General features: G+C 34.6%; 1 protein-coding gene across 1 annotated transcript; it reads right to left on the bottom strand.

Annotated features, from left to right (window-relative positions):
* Positions 1-279: 279 nt before the first annotated feature.
* LOC142320131 (uncharacterized) lies at positions 280-1,343 on the bottom strand. Its single transcript, XM_075357811.1, has 2 exons — positions 1,172-1,343; positions 280-1,048 (listed from the first exon to the last, which is right to left on the bottom strand). The coding sequence occupies exon 2, from the start codon at positions 1,046-1,048 to the stop codon at positions 629-631; it is 420 nt and encodes a 139-aa protein (XP_075213926.1). The 5' UTR covers positions 1,172-1,343; the 3' UTR covers positions 280-628.
* Positions 1,344-17,103: the final 15,760 nt, after the last annotated feature.

Here is a 17,103-nt window from a genome sequence, read left to right as displayed (position 1 = left end):
CTTTTATCTCATCTTCTGATAAAGAATTTATTTCAATATCCCCCTCCTGGGTTTCGTCAAATTCATTTTCTTCATGTTTCACAATACATAATAATATATTAGATATATTATTGGAAAATGGATAAATAATATATTCTCCTTCTTCTATAATCGCTGATTCATTCGACTGCAAAAAGGAAAATATAATAAATCAATTTAAATTAAGCTTAGAAACATTTATTCAATGCTATAATTAAAGTATTACATAAATTACATTCGACAGGTACTTTTTTAAAATATAATAACTTACATCTAAAACATATTGGATGTGCACATGGAATAGTAATAAATTTAATTACATTTATTTTACAAAATTGGCATGTTATTGCTTCTCGATCGTTTAAAGCAATTGTTTCACTAAGTCTAATAGGAAAACTATTTTTATCAGGTTTCCTTTGCGATTTTGCAAAACCTTTATTTAACATTTTATGTAGAACAGAACCATTTTTTATTTTGTGCATAAATCCTCCACCTTTTATTAATAAAGAATTTTTTGTTGAACAAATCATTACTCCACAGTTGATTACCTCTTTCATCGGTATATTTTCAATATTTATTTTCATTTTATATTCTCCTTCTTCTTTTGCATTTAGACAACGCCTAAGTCCAAAATAAGCCTCTTGTTCATTATGAAACTGAAATTGAAAGAAAGACCTATTAGTTTCTCTGTAAAACTAAAAATATATTTCTTTTTATCAAATAAAAAAATAATATTTGCCTTTGTAAATCTAACACGGTTTTCGAGGATGAATGATGTTGTTACTACTGTGCTTTCTTCACTTTCATTATTTTCAACATCAGCAGCAGCCTCTGCTATGAGGTTATCGTTGCCGTCATCTAATAAAGGATGATGTTGTTGGTCGTCGACTTCCCCATACACCAACCTTCGCGGTATTAATAACTGCAGCCGCTGATTAGGAGTTCCCTCTAATTCATCATCTTCTTGTAAAACATCATAAACAACCTGTTCTAATTGCGCATCATTTACTGGAAACATTTCTTCGGACATCTACAAAGAAATATTTTCATTGTACTCTAACAAAAATAACGAAAAATATGTAATAATATATAACTTATAAGAAAAATAATAAAAAAATATGTAATAATATATTACTTCTAAGAAAAAACTTACTGTTTTATAAAGGTGACGAAAATATTGATATAATCCAATACAAAACGCCAGTTTTCCAATCTTAGCACCAATATGTTTTGAATTATTTAATTTTAATTAATCTGCAAAGAAAACAGTTGCATTACTATTTATTTTAATTTTATGAACTAGATGTACAAGAATTGATTTTAAATACATAAACTGGAACAGAATTATTTTACATTTAAATATTGGCTGGAAAAATAATTATTAAATAAATATGAAATAGAATTATATTTAAGCGACTAATTTTACATTTAAATATTATTTCACTTACCTCTTTAAATAAAGATGATAAAGATGATAATATAATAGTAGCAGCAAAACGTAACAGTAACAGCAAAACGTAGTATGAATCCGTTAAATTTTTGGCGGGTATTTATATGTATCGGCTATCATTATCATTGAGATAACTTTGAAAATAACAATGCTATCACCAATTGACGCAAATGCATTATCGGTTGACTTTCAAACTAGTAAACAAGGTTAATGCAAAGTCAGCAAGCACGTGTAAATTTTTTTATGCCGAAGTAAGCACATTTTTTTTTTTTTTTTTTTTTTTTTTTTTGATGACGTCATTGAAATTTTTTTTTTTTTTTTTTTTTTTTTTTTTTTTTTTTTTTTTTTTTTGAAATTTTTTTTTTTTTTTTTTGATGACGTCATTGAAATTTTTTTTTTTTTTTTTTTTTTTTTTTTTTTTTTTGAAATTTTTTTTTTTTTTTTTTTTTTTTTTGATGACGTCATTGATTTTTTTTTTTATTTTTTTTTATTTTTTTTTTTTTTCGGTCAAAGGTCAATTTTTTTTTTTTTTTTTTTTTTTTTTTTTTTTTTTTGATGACGTCAGAGGGGGGGGGGGATTTTTTTTTTTTTTTCGGGTCAAAGGTCAATTTTTTTTTTTTTTTTCGGGTCAAAGGTCAATTTTTTTTTTTTTTTCGGGTCAAAGGTCAATTTTTTTTTTTTTTTTTTTGATGACGTCAGAGGGGGCGGGGGGCGGGGTGATGACGTCATTGATTTTTTTTGATGACGTCATTGATGACGCTTGTCCCAGAACCGGCATTTTTACACTACTTATGTAACATATGTGACCAATTTTCAGAATACAGCTATAGAATTTGACTAATATTCAGACAATTTTATTTAAAGTTACTGTGGATGGGGTTTTACTTTACATAGGATTTCAAAGATTTTGTTGAAGAAATTTATCACTGCCTTCTTTATTACTTATCCTTCTATTTGATTTGGTTAGCGGGTGAGAGTGGTTAAGTGAATGACAGTTTACTCAAAACTGATATATATTGTGCAGGAATTTCATTAAAATATTTATTAGTTAGACCATTAGTGGTTCATTCATACAAATCGTTAAAGAACTGAAAATAAGTTCTTTAATAGAGCTATTCCTGATACTCTAAAAAAGTATCTTTGATGTCATCAGTATTTGAATATTGAGTTTACATGTAATTACACTATATGGTATATTACAGTATCTTTTATGGTATTGAAACTGATTATAATTTACAAAGAATACTTCACGATAGCTGTTTAGTTTAAGTAGGTTATTTGTCTTTTTTTAAGCATTATTTTGTATTTATTTATTTAGGGTTTTCAGTTCAAATTATTTAGTCGGCTGCGAATCATTCCAGATGAATCTACCATCTCAGTTAGTGATTATTTAAATTTAGTTGATTCTGCAAGCAAATATGGTCTGTTATTTGTTGGATGCCCCACTGGTTTTAAAGGTAAGACTTATGGAAATGTATGTTTATTTTTTTAATTATTTCATTTAAATTTGCTATATATATATTTTTTATCTTATTTATTTATTTGTTGAACCCAAAAAACAAATTACAAAAGAAAAAAAAATATGTCCACAAAACAATAGAAACTAATAAACTGTACATTTTAGAAAAGGAATCACAAATTTTTTTAATTAACATTAAAGCTTTCAGGGAGTTCATTGTACCATTGTGCAGTCATTAAAGTAATTCTTTCCTGATGATGTTCTTTGCTCTAGGCAAAATATAAAAGTTGTGATACGTCCTTGATTAGGAATTGTCACAGTTTTGTCTCAAAGCAATAAAAAAGATTATTCATAATTTTGTTAATTAAGTTTACACTGTCCAATTTAACAATATCATATTGATAGTAACTTAACTTAGGCTCTCAATGAAGTTCCACTTAAGTTCTCAAAGTAGTGAGTCCCTTTGTGTTTACAAAATAACACCTTTAGCGGTTTATTTTCTGTTACTTGCATATCATTAATGTTCTTAGTAGTTTGTTCCCAAAAGGCCACAAGATAATTCAATGTAGAGTAAATGTAAGCGTAATAAATCTTGAATTTGGTTTCTCTATTCATTAGGTGTGAAACATTATAACAAGGGATGAATAGATTTGTTAATTTTGCTGCATGTGGCTTCTACATGTTTATCAAATTGCAAGCCTCTATCCAGTGTTAGTCCTGTGTATATAGTATTATTGACTTCTTTAATAGTAGTTATGTTAATATGCAAGCTATGAGCTGTGCCGGCCTCTGTGGCACAACTGGTATCGTCTCAGCCTTTCATCTGGAGGTCCTGGGTTTGAATCTTGAGAGGCATGGCATTTTCACACACTACAAAAATTGCCATTCATCTCATCCTATGAAGCAATACCTAACAGCGGTCCCAGAGGTTTTAAACTTTTAATTTTACTTTTAACTTTGACTTTAATTTTTAATTTTTTATTAAAAATCATTCATTGAATGACCTTCATTGAATGAAAAACCTTCATTGAACTTAATGTTGCTAGCTTTGGTCCAATCAGCTACAATACCTGGATGTTATTGAGCATCCGTGTAGATAATATCAATAGATCCAAAATAAAAAGGGAGAATTATCATCAGTGAAGCATCAGATTTTTATATAATCTTATTGTTGTCGATTAATATATATTAAAAATAAAATAGGGCCCAAAAGACAATACCCTGTAGAGTTCCACTGATTATCACTAAAGGAGCACTATTATTTACTGCTACAAATTGAGTTCTGAGATTCAGGTAATCTTTAAAAATATATAATGGTACATCAATTATACCAATACCACTCAGTCTTTCAATCGGTACTCCTTGAGTACAATAACATCAAAAACTTTCTGTAGATCCAGAAAGCAGGCAATAACTGAGTTTCCATTGTCAGCCTTTCTCTGTAGATAAATTCCTTAAGGGAGGCATCAATAGTTTCTGTATTTCTCCTGTCAAGACAAAACACCATTTTGTCTTGTGTTAAATAACCAAGTATCCCTCATATAATTAAGTAATCTTAACTATCTTAAGTAATCATAATCATTTCAAATAGCTTTGTTATTACTGATAGAATGGATAGTGGTCTGTAGTTACCGGTTTGAAGTCTTGATGCAGATTTGTAAATGACAAATACGGCATTCCTTAAACAATTTGGAAATGTGCTTTCCCTGAAATGTTTATTATTATTATTCTTATCTTTTATGGCTGCTAGGATCACTTTAGTCAGTCCATTATCAAAGCCTCTTTGTTGGGACTGTTTGGGCCTTGCATTCTTCCCAGTACGTTTTCATATGTTCCGATCTTTGTACCTTTTTTAGTGTTGAAAATGTTTGTGTTTTTTTCTTGAGTGAAGCAAATGTTTTTGTCATTGATTTTCTTGTCTAATTTTATTTTGTCTGAGGTGTCTTGTGTCTATTGCTGTAAGGTCTTTTCCTTCTATTTTTCTGTTATTTCTCTGATCCATCTGCATCCTGATTTGGTGTTTTCAAGTCGAGATTGTACTGTACCAGCTGCTTCAGAAGTCTCAAATCTTGCATCTTCATGATATGTCCAAAAAATTCTAATCTCCTCTTACACATAGTATCAGTGATGGGTTCTAACTCTTTGTACAAAACTTTGTTGGGCACTATCCACCACTGCCAGTCATTCTGGTACTTTTTGTTCATGAAGGTTCTTCCAATTTAGATTTTCAGGACTCTGTCAGTCTTTGATTGTTCATTCAGGTAGAAGAGTGTTTCTGCTGCATAAGTAGCTTCTGGTTTTATAACTGTAGAAGAGTCTTATTTTTTGCATTTATTGATAGGCATTTTTTATTGTAAGGGTACTAGGTTATTTTTGTGCTTAAACTAGTTTTTTCTTCTTGTTTGGATCAAGGTTTTTTCTTCCTTGTACAAGGTAAAGGAAGTATTGCGATCATAAAAAATATCAGTTTTCAGATTTAAACAGAAATATCAATTTGTCTCTGAGTGTCCCTGAATCCATTTTGACTAGTTTCTGCATGTATCTATGTGTGTATGTATGTATCTTGTATAACTCAAAAACGATTAGCCATAGGATGTTGAAATTTTTTATTTAGGACTGTTGTAACATCTAGTTGTGCAACCCCCCTTTTGATTGCAATTGCTGAACCAAAAGTGTCCAAACAATTCTTAATTACAGTAATAAGCTCTAATCGAGAGCTTTTCAACGATATGTCATAAGTGGTACTTATTTTCATTGGTTCCAGAGTTAGCCAAATGAAATTTTAATTAATGAAATTTTTTGATCTTTAAGGGGAAGGCACATCAGCTCGAATCAGACTTCATCTCCTTTTTTTTAACTTTTCTTTTTTTTTAATTTAATTATATTGATTTATTAATAATTATTAACCTCTGATCGAAAAAAAGTTTTACGATAAATAGTAATTCAATAATAATTAAAAAGAAAATATGAAAAAGTATCACAAGTTATTAATAAAATAAAATTTTGTATACTTTTCATTGTAAAAAGTGTATATGTAATTTAATAGGTGTACAAGAAAGTCATGTGGTGTTCACATCAGATTTTTTGTTTATATTTGTTATTATTTCTCTGAGATATTTATTAGGTTACTATTTTAATCTTATTACCGTTTATGTTTACTTCTTTTAATTGTGTTGGTTTTTGGGGCATAATTTCTGTATTTTTGAGTGATATTTTGAGGCTAGTTTTATTTAACACAAAAATGTTTTGAAGTTCTAGTATCTGTGATTTAGCTTTGTTGATGTCATTTGCTAGCAGTGCCAGGTTGTTACGAAACCAAGACAGTTTGTATTGATTTTTCGGCTTATTTTTATTTTTGGGGGGCACTTTTTGAGCCATTCCCTCATTATCATTGCAGAGCACAGTTGATTAATAAGTGACAGCCTTGGTGCAGTCCTGTTGTGATCTCAAATGGTTTCGAGAGCTGGTCTCTGAATTTCACTTTTTACTTAGTATTTGTGAGAGTCAGTTTTATCGTGTTTACTAATTTGGTATGTAGTCTGAGGTGTCTTGGAATTTTTAGTCTCAAGTTTCTCTATAGATGCATTTGTAAGCTTTCTTGAAATCTACAAATGTTATCACCATGTTGTGTGTTCCTTTCCTGTTGTAATCCATTATTATCTTGTGACCCTTGATCTGGTCCGGACAGCTCCTCCAGGATCTGAAATCTCCCTGTTGTTCAGTGCTTTGGTAGTTTTTCTTTGATCCAGATGTTGACAAGCTGTTGATGAAGGGAAATTTTTACTGATCTTTTTGTATGTTTCCAGAGGTCGCTACAAAAGTCTGTTTACCCGATGTTTTGTAATTCATCACACCCAGTGCTTGGTAGACTTCTTTTATTGTGGGTGGGTTGATGTTTTCTGGTATTGTTGTTATTGGGTTGTTTATGTTGAAGTTTTGGAGTTAAAAATATTTAGCTTGGATATTTGCGTTGTCTATTGTTACAGGCCAGTTTACCATTTTCATTCTTTATTAGTATGGTTGGGGGGGTTTGCATTTTTTTGGAGCTGATTTTTTAAGGTTTTGTAGTAGTCTCTTGACTGTATTCTATTGAATTCTTTTTCTATTGACTTCAGTGTATTTTTATCCTGTTGTCTTTTTATTATCCTTAGGGTTCGGGTGGTTTCTTTTCTTTGTTTTACTAGGTTTTGGAAGAGTGTTCTGATTTTTGGAATTGGTGAAATAACCATGCTTAATGTCTTTTCCCCACTGTTTCGTCAGATTTGCTGTTCTACTATTGATGTTTTTTATGGGATTTTATTGGGCCAATTCTTCTGCGATTTGTTTAAGGTTGTTGACTAGACGTTAAGTTTATCTGCGAATGTTATTTTTTGGTACTTTTTATTGATTCGTTGGGTGCGGTCCATTTTTCTTTTAGTGTTAGGGGCTTGGTTTACTTTCTTTGGTGAATAAATTTAATTTTGACTACATATTGATCTGAGCCTGTGTCTACTCCTCGGAGGATTTTTATGTTTTAGATCTCCTTGTGGTGGTGTTTGTCTAGAGGTCTAGTTGCCATTCTCCTTTAGTGTAGTCTGTAGTGTAGGGGTGTTTCCAGGTTTTGAGTTTTCGAGATATCCATTTGAAATATGTGAATTTTAAAATTAGGTTGTAGTCTCTGTCAGTTGTTTGTTTTCTTTTGGGCAGGCCATTTTCCAATGAACTCGCGGTACCTTCTTTCTCTGCCTAGTTGAGCATTGAAGTCTCAGATTGTTTAACAAGGTTTTTGGGATGTTATTTATAGTCATGTTGAGTAGATACCAGAACGGTCTTTTGAAGAGGTTTTTTATTATTAGTGGGTACATGGGCGTTTATTATAGTGTAGATTTAATACATGCTTTTAGGGTGAGTGTTGAGATTCTTGAGGGATTGTGACTTGAATTCTTGTGTGAAGTTTATTATTTTGAGGTTGACTAAAAAGCCTGTTCCAAACTGTGGGACATTTTTCAACACTCTCTTCTGAGGTATACCTTTGTAGGCTCTACATTCTTCAGATGCCGTGGTGTCCTGGTTTTTGGTGGTGTTTCTTATTTATTGCAGACCCATGATGAAAATTTTGTGTTGGTCCCATTAGGCCAATTTTTATTTTTTGTTTAATAGTCTGCGTGAGTGAGTTTACATTGTGTGTGCAAATGTAGGTGATTTGCTTTTGTTTGATGTTTTGGACTTGTGTTTTTCTTGTTCACCTAGTATCGGGGCATTCCAATGCTTCTGATCGTATGTTATCTTCTAAGTGGCAGCCCACTGTATCTGAATGCTACCTTCTCTGAACTCATGTGTTGCTTGGTTCAGTTGGTGGAGTATTCCTTAAAAGACCTTTCACAGTTGACTGCCAAGGAGTCACCTGTAGTGGGACTAGGTCTTGAGTTACAACTGTAGATGCGATCTAGTTAGGTGATAATGAGGTATGTTTAGATCCAGTTCACTGGACAAATTTCTCCTATTTGTATTACTTTTTTTCTGTTCAGCCTCCAGAACCACCGTTAAGGTATTACTTCAGAGGATCAATGAGGATGATATGTATGAATGTAAATTAAGTATAGTCTTGTACAGTCTCAGGTCAACCGCTCCTGAGATGTGTGGTTAATCGAAACCCAACCGCTAAAGAACACTGGTATCCACAGTCTAGCATTTAAATTGATATAAAAGCAACTGTCTTTACAAGGGCTTAAACCTTAGAACTCTCGACTTTGATCTCCTATTTGTACTGGATATATCCAGGTGTACCTTGTGGAGGCTCAATCCGACTTTTGTTTTTGGAAAAAAATTATAGAGTCTGATCCTGACCATTGTGCCCTTTGTAAACCCCATTACGCCCATTGTAAATGACAAAGACCTTTGGCATTCTTTAAACAATTTGGAAATGTGCTCTCCCTGAAATGTTTATTTATTATGTTTGAAGTAATATGTGCAAGTACGTCTTCAAATTTTCCTCAGTTTATGCCATCTTCATTAGAACTTTTGCGTTTTAATTTATTTATAATTTTATTAATTTCACTGGCTGTTGTTTTCAGCAGATACAAAGATGTTGAGCAGGAGTTTGAACAAATTTTAGTTTTTTTTTTCTAAATATTAATAAAATGGCTGTTAAAGCATTTTGTAATATCCCTATTATCAGGTAATTCCTTGTTTCTATCTATATAGATCGTTTTAATTGTTTGCTTTTTTCCTTTAAACAGTTTTGTTTATAATTCTCAATTGCTTGTGGATTGAGCCATAACTATTATCAAATTGTACCTTAGTACGGTGCTATTTGCTCATTCTTATTTAGTTTTTAACTTTTTTTTGTAGATCTTTGAATTTAGTGTAAAACGCTGCTTGAAATGGATTTTTCTTGTACAATACTTATGTCTATCACTTTCTTCAACTAATAGGTGTATTTCCTTATTGTACCAACCTTCATGGATAGAATTTTTATAGTGATTATGTTGTTAATTTCATTTTTAATTAGATTAATCAAAAGATTTGATGTTTATGATTTCCACTTGAGTAAATTTGCCTTGAAGTTTTTGATTTAATAAGTTGTAGTTTGTAACTCTTGTAATATATTCTTTTTTATATTTATTAGGTCTTACAGCCACTCATAGTAATTCAAGAAACATTATTTTGTGACCAAGTATTTCACGATCCTCAACTGTAATACCATAGTCACTAAAAAAAATATGACCTATGATTGACCCAGTTCATATAAAAAAGTAAAAATTTAATTTTTTAAACACGTCCATGCACACGCGTGCGCACCACATATAGCAGCCAGCAAGAGGAGTGTGTGGGCCCGCAACAAAATGTTTGCGCAACACCTAAAATCCATGCGGTGAGCCCAGACAGGTGCACCATAAAACATAATAGCTTCACTGACACCTTTGTAAAAGATATGCTTGGTACGGTAATTCAATCCCCAATCGGGATGAATGGCTCTAAGGATTCCATAAAAAGCATCAGTGACCTTTCTCGCCACATACTGTAGATGTTCCTTGAACTGAAAATTTTCATCAAGGATAACACCCAGGTATTTTTGAGCCGTAATGTACCGAATGGGGAGACTAGCCATTAGAACCCGGATTTGTCGGGAAGCAGCCAGTTGGCCCTTAAGCAATATCATTGTCGTTTTCTCTGGGCTGAAAATCATCTTATGTTGGAGACTCCACAATTGGAGTGTCTCACAAGCATGAGCAGCTCGGACTTTACCTCGTTACACAAATTCCCTTCAAACAGTAGCAGTGTGTCATCAGCATAAGCGACGAACCTAAGGTCCTACGAACCTCCGAGCCGCCATCACGCAACCGTTTCGAAGGTGGCTCCCTTCAAAACCTTTCCTTATTAACAAATGTGTCACCCCGGCTGTATTAGGAAATTACATGGTGGAACAATTCTGGTGGAAACATTTAACGATGAGCAGACTCGCTCACTATTACGTCTCGCCAATATGGGCGGCATAAACATAAGTACAGCATGCCAAGACCCTAAATACCAGCCGAGGGGTAATTTTTTGTCGTGACTTTCTGGAAATGAATGTAAGTGAAATTGCTGATGAACTTTGTGCTCAAGGTATTATAGAAGTGAAACGTATAATGAAACGGCAGAACGGAACAGAACTGACACCGTCTCTTATACTGACATTCAGTCTTCCTTTTTCACCAGAGAAGATTAAAGTGGGTTACCTCTCGGTTCGGATACGACCATTCATACTCAACCCACAGCGATGTTTCAGATGCCAAGGGTATGGTCACACTACAACATCTGTGCTCGATGTGCTAACGAAGGTCACGGTGACACTAACTGCGAGGAAAGTGAAAAGTGTGCGAACTGCAGTGATTCACATATAGCTGGCTCCCGAGATTGCCCAACCTTTAAAGAAGAAAAGGCAATTCTCAAAATCTGTACTGAGCAGAAGCTATCTTTCCCAGCTGCACGCAGGGAATATAGAAAGATAATCGACTCACGGAATCTCGTCAAACCGAATGTATCTTTCGCCACCGCTGCGTCAAAACAAATTACTACAAATGTTCATAATCAGCAGTGCGGATCCTGCAATGAACTTAAGAAACTCGTTCAGATGCTTTCTGATCAAGTTGCTTCGCTTACAGCCACTCTTTCAGAACCGACAAAGATGAATAAAAAGTCTTACGTCGCAGTAAATGAATCCAAAGTGTGATACGAAAGTTCCTGCTCCCAAACTCCTACCGGTACGGGCAGGGACTATCACAGCTGGCAGTAAGCCAACTAATAAGCTCCTTGTAAATGAAACCCACATAATCACCCCCTCTGGGATGTCAGTAGCGGCATTCCATTCTAATGTCTCCTCCATCACCCCATATACTGGAGGATATGGTTGAAGAACCTCCCGACCAAAGGGCGTCGGAGTTATCTAAAATAAAGAATACGAAAAAAAACAACCGAATCGCATACAACTATATTTTATATGGTTTCCTAAGTATATTTATTTATTTATATTATTTGTTTATATTTTTTTACCCTTATGAAGATTATTCAGTGGAATGTTAGAGGTCTTTGGTCCCGCATCGAAGATATTGGAGTACTGGCACACGTACATGATCCGATAATCATGTGTTTCCAGGAAACTCATCTTCTACAACATGACCCAATAGCACTCAGGATACTTCTGTGAGAGATACGACTGTATAGTACAGTAGAGAGAGTGGTGGAGTAGCTATTTTCATGAAGGATAAGGTGTCGACTACAAGGATTCAACTGACCACTCTCGTTCCTGCTGTTGCAGTAAAGATCTCTATCCCCTTCAAGTGGCATATCTGCAATCTGTATCTCTCACCGAACACTGAGTTCAGTGCTCTGGATATCTCAAATCTCCTCACACAAATACCATCTTCGTCGTTAATAGTAGGAGACTTCAATGCCCACCATGTTTCCTGGGGCTCAACCTTCTGCTCCACTCGAGGAAATATACACAGTGTGAGACAAGACTTATACCTTTGTTTGCTGAATAATGGATCTCACACATTCATGTCTTTATCATCTGGTACTATGTCTAACATCGATCTCTCTGTATGCTCACCGAATTTACTCCATTATCTTGATTGATCTGCTTGTGATGACTTTCACGGCAGTGACCACAAACCAATTATTATTGGTTTCGGTATGGACCACGAGGTTAAGAGAAGGCCACGGAGGTAGATTGTTGAAAGGGCGGATTGGAATGGATATCATAAAGCCTTCCAATCACAGTATGACGACGGCGCGAACATCCTTGAGCAGTATTCCTCTTTTACTTCTATGATACTTGAAACTGCCAGCAGATATATCCCACAAACATCGGGTAATCCTAACCGTCCTTCTGTTCCATGGTGGAATGATGATTGCCAATGTGCTATTAAGAATCGACGGCGAGAGTAGTGTATAAATAGGAGGGCGGCGTCACAAGTGCCTAGCCCTCCCGCGGGGAGCGTTAGTGTCGCGTCCGCCATGTTGGTTTTTCCCTTTTCTTCCTGTGGGAATTTCCCTTTTCCCTTTGCGGGAAGTTTGAAATTCCACAGGGTAGCCAACGTTGGTAATGTTAATTCAGTTTGAATATTATTTAATTATTTAATTCAAAGGTTGGTACCGCTGTTGTTCAGCTGTTGTGTAGCGGTATGTTTGAATTAAATAAATAAATAATATTTAAAGTGAAAAAAAAACCAGGTCGGCTAGGGATTGAACCTAGACACGGCGGGACGCGACTGACTGACTGACGCCTTAGACCATTCGGCTGCAGCGGCTCCCCTGGTCGGAGGGCGAAATAAGTTGTATATAAGTCGACGACAACAGCGGTGGTTCAACTGCCATCTTGTGACGTCACACCTGGCGCGCAGTACGGTAGTCTATTAGTAAGTCTGCAAACAAAATCAAAATTATTAGTTTGAAAAATAATGATAATATTATTGTTGCATTTCCACACCACCCCAAGAGGTAGCAACTACAGCGCGTTGAGATTTTTTTTTATTAGAGTGAAATCTCTCCCCGATAGGCCTACAAAACACTCGTACAAAAAAAAGCAAATGATTTAAAATATAAGCTAAAAATTAAGTTGGATACTATAAAAATTACTCCGAATAAAAATAAAGAGAGACTTGTATTCTGTGTATAAGAAAAAATGGATGCATTTCCACACCACCCAAGAGGTAGCAACCGCGGCGCGTTGAGATTTTTTTTAGAGTGATATCTCTCCCCAGTAGGCCTACAAAACACTCATCTACAAAAAGTATCTTCATGATATGTCTTGTAAAGAAATACCATGAAGTAACAAGAAAAAAATATTTAAACACTCTCCTCACCATTTGCAACATAATCCGATAGTAGATAAATCTATTACCACATCATGTCGCGGGCCTTGGAACCACTGCATTCAATAAACGTAACTAAATATCGTTTTATTTCTTGTTTTCTTTAAAAGAAAACAGTTTAAAAAAAACAATAGTTAGTTACAGTTTTTTATTGAATGGGGGTTTAAAGTGTTTTTTGTTTTGTGTTTTAGTGTAACTTTTTTTATGTTGTTTGTGTAATGTGTTGTAGTCCTTAAAAGGACTTTTTTTAAAAATCGGTTAAATTAAAAAATTCTTCTTGATGAATGACCGTTGTTTTCCTCTTCGTTGTCATTTTCATTGCGTTTGTTAGTCTTGTATAAAATAAAATAAAGAGAAGCGACATGACGGCCACGCAGATATCGATTGGTTTTTACGTAATCGTATTTTGAATTTTCATCCGTGTCGTACGCGACCATCAGCGGTTGGGTATCATCGTCACAACCATCGGCGGAACAATCTACCTCATCGCGCGTCTTGAAGAAAAGTCCACAGTCCGACGCCACATTAGTGGCTACTCGTCGTTTTTCGTACGCGACATAAATGTTTACAGCGAGTACGTTGTTTTTGCGATGCGACGTATTGAGATCTTTTAACACCGACGCTGACAATTTCATATTCGACGATTGATTTAACTTGAACGCCTTTACGTTCCCGTCGTCACCGTAGAATCCGGAGAATAGAACCTCTTTACTGTCAATAAGTCCAATCGCTTTGTCACCGCATTCAAATTCGCAATAATACTTTTGACCACACGCGAAATCATCTTTGAAAATTATCCTTACGGTTAAGTTATCACCGTCTTTGTCGAAATCGTGTTCAGATAAATTGACAACGTATGCAAAACTGTGTTTTAACTTAAAACACATAGGTGCCAGACGTTGGTTCCCGACACGTACGCGTATATCTTCTTCACTAACCGGAATCATGATGATGATGTTTACACTTCGTGCGCTTCTCAAAGAATAAACTAATTCGCGCGTTTACGCTATATTTATAAGAACATCCCCACCACATGAGCCACACCTTATTCTACCCCCCCCTCCCCCCACCCAACACACGAACAACGTGGGAAAAACAACCATCTGATATAAAAATATCGTAACTGCATTTTGTATGATTTGAAACTACATCCATTCTTTTTAAAAAAGTCAACAACGTTCTAAACCCGAATTTGTTAAACACTCTCCTCAGCATTTGCAACATAATCCGATAGTAGATAAATCTATTACCACATCATGTCGCGGGCCTTGGAACCACTGCATTCAATAAACGTAACTAAATATCGTTCTTTTTCTTGTTTTCTTTAAAAGAAAACGTTTTTAAAAAAAACAATGGTTAGTTACAGTTTTTTATTGAATGGGGGTTTAAAGTGTTTTTGTTTTGTGTATATATGTGTAAGATTGTGTTGAATGTGTAATGTGTTGTAGTCCTGAAAAGGACTATTTTTTTAATGCCTCCAAGTCTAGTCGAATATTACATCGTACGCATTTCCGACCCGACCCTTAAATACGAGTGTCAGTTTCTCTTCTATTATCGACTGGAACTCACCCTCTTCAATAGTCGATGAGAACCGCTTCGGTAGGAATACATTAAACGGTTCCTCTTCGCTGCTTCCTTTTACAGTACACACAATACTTTTACCATATTTTGTGTCTACGGTCTTCAACGCTAATATTTCATGCGGTTTACCAACCGTCATTGCAGCCACAGTTTTAGTTTCGGTTAGACGAACGGTTTTTGTATTTAACCGTTCAACGAAAGCTTTTCTTGTCGATGTACCGTCTGTCATGATGTACCAGTAGTCAGCGTTAGAATGATCTTTATGCTGTTTAGGAACCGCTATTTATACTCACTAGATGACAAACATTCCCCCTCCTCAACCAACCGCATACGAACAAGTCTGAACCTGTTTATCATCATCCCGCATCCGGTGTTCCAAGAAACAACGCAATAATTAATTATTTTTTTATCAAAAGCAATAAATAACGTTTTTTCTTTCCGTTAAACCGCAAACGAACAAGTATGAACCTGCTTATCAACAACTCACATCCGGTCTTCCAAGAAACAACGCAATAATTAATTATTTTTTTATCAATTACCACATCGGCTATTCTAAGAACAGATGCAATAAATAACGGGTTTTTCCGTTAAACCGCAAACGAACAAGTCTGAACCTGCTTATCAACAACGCAATAAATAATTATGTTTTTTTTTACCACATCTGCTATTCTGTGAACTGATGTAATAAATAACCGTTGAACAGGAAACGAACAAGTTTGAACCTGCATTCAACTGACACGATGTAAAAAAAGCTATTACACCAGATCATAGTTACAAAAATATTTTTTGTTTTGTAATTTAGTTGCATTTCCACACCACCCAAGAGGTAGCAACTGCGGCGCGTTGAGATTTTTTTTCGAGTGAAATCTCTCCCCGTTAGGCCTACAAAACACTCTCAACTGTCAGATGTTACAAACTTACTTTTAAGTCTTCAGTCAAACCATCGTCTTTCTTTCCGTAATATGTTAACTTCATCGAATGTCGTCTTACAACAGACATCTCATCATCGGTAAATCTGTTTGTATATCTGGTCGGTAAATATATTTGAAAGCAACCCAATTCGTTTGCAACGGTGTCGTATAATATGGCACAAATACGATACTCAGATAAAGATGTAAATACCTTTCTCATATCCAATATTACGTAGTCTACACCGGTGCGAAGATCAGTCAGTCGTTTCCACGGTAGTTTCTTGAGAAAACAAACGTCATCGTTGAAAGCGTTAACAAACGATATGGCATCCATCCTCACACTCGCAGAGTTTACACTCGACTGATCGGTTGACGACGATGACGGTACCGTATACATACCTTTGTCATCCGCATTACTCTTGTCGGCAATTTTACAAAACAACCGATATAGACCGCTATCATCGATGACTGAACAAGCGAATTGATTCTTCCATAACAGCTCATATTCATTATCGTGTACCATAGTGTACATCCTTTTTGCGTTTTCAATAATCATTTCACAGGAGCAAAGGTATTTCGGTAGTCCACGTCCGCTGTAACCAAATTTCTTACAATCGACGGTATGTATTATTTCACCGCAACAGTGAACAGAGTGAGCGACAAGCATCATAAAACTATATTTACAAATATGCGATGCAATAAATCGCAATTCGTTAACCGAATCGGTAAACGTTTTCATCGTTGCAATAGTGAATATAATGTCTACACAAACCGTCTACAGTATCGATTTTTAAGCTGTCTAAATATTCCTGTAATCCGTTGTGAAGTTCAGCGTATGTGGCTGCGTAGCTGAAATGCACTCTAACCGTATTGAATCGATCAACGTCCACACTTATACTTGTAGCGTGCGGAAACGCTGTAGATGTAAGTTTCGTCAGATGTCGCAACGATCTTACACGACGACGTGGAAAAATCTAACCACCCATAAATTGTCCTTGTACTTTTAATTGTAATATATCCTTATACAATACAAAAAGATAAAACGAATTCGTTAAATTGGAATTTACTTTAATAAATTGTCTGTAATATATATACTTTTAGCTCTACGTATTTTTTAAATAATTTATTACATATACTAACACAAAGAAAACGCATTTAATGCAATTTTAACAGATGTTAGTAATATATACTTCTTGCTTGTTATTTTAAATAATTTATTATACTTCATAGAATAGTACAAAAATGTGCGTTAAATAAATAATTTATTACATATACTAACACAAAGAAAACGCATTTAATGCAATTTTAACAGATGTTAGTAATATATACTTCTTGCTTGTTATTTTA

The sequence above is a fragment of the Lycorma delicatula genome, chromosome 2 (assembly GCF_047948215.1).
Source record: "Lycorma delicatula isolate Av1 chromosome 2, ASM4794821v1, whole genome shotgun sequence".
NCBI lineage: Eukaryota > Metazoa > Arthropoda > Insecta > Hemiptera > Fulgoridae > Lycorma > Lycorma delicatula.
This window is presented reverse-complemented; position numbering and strand designations above follow the sequence as displayed.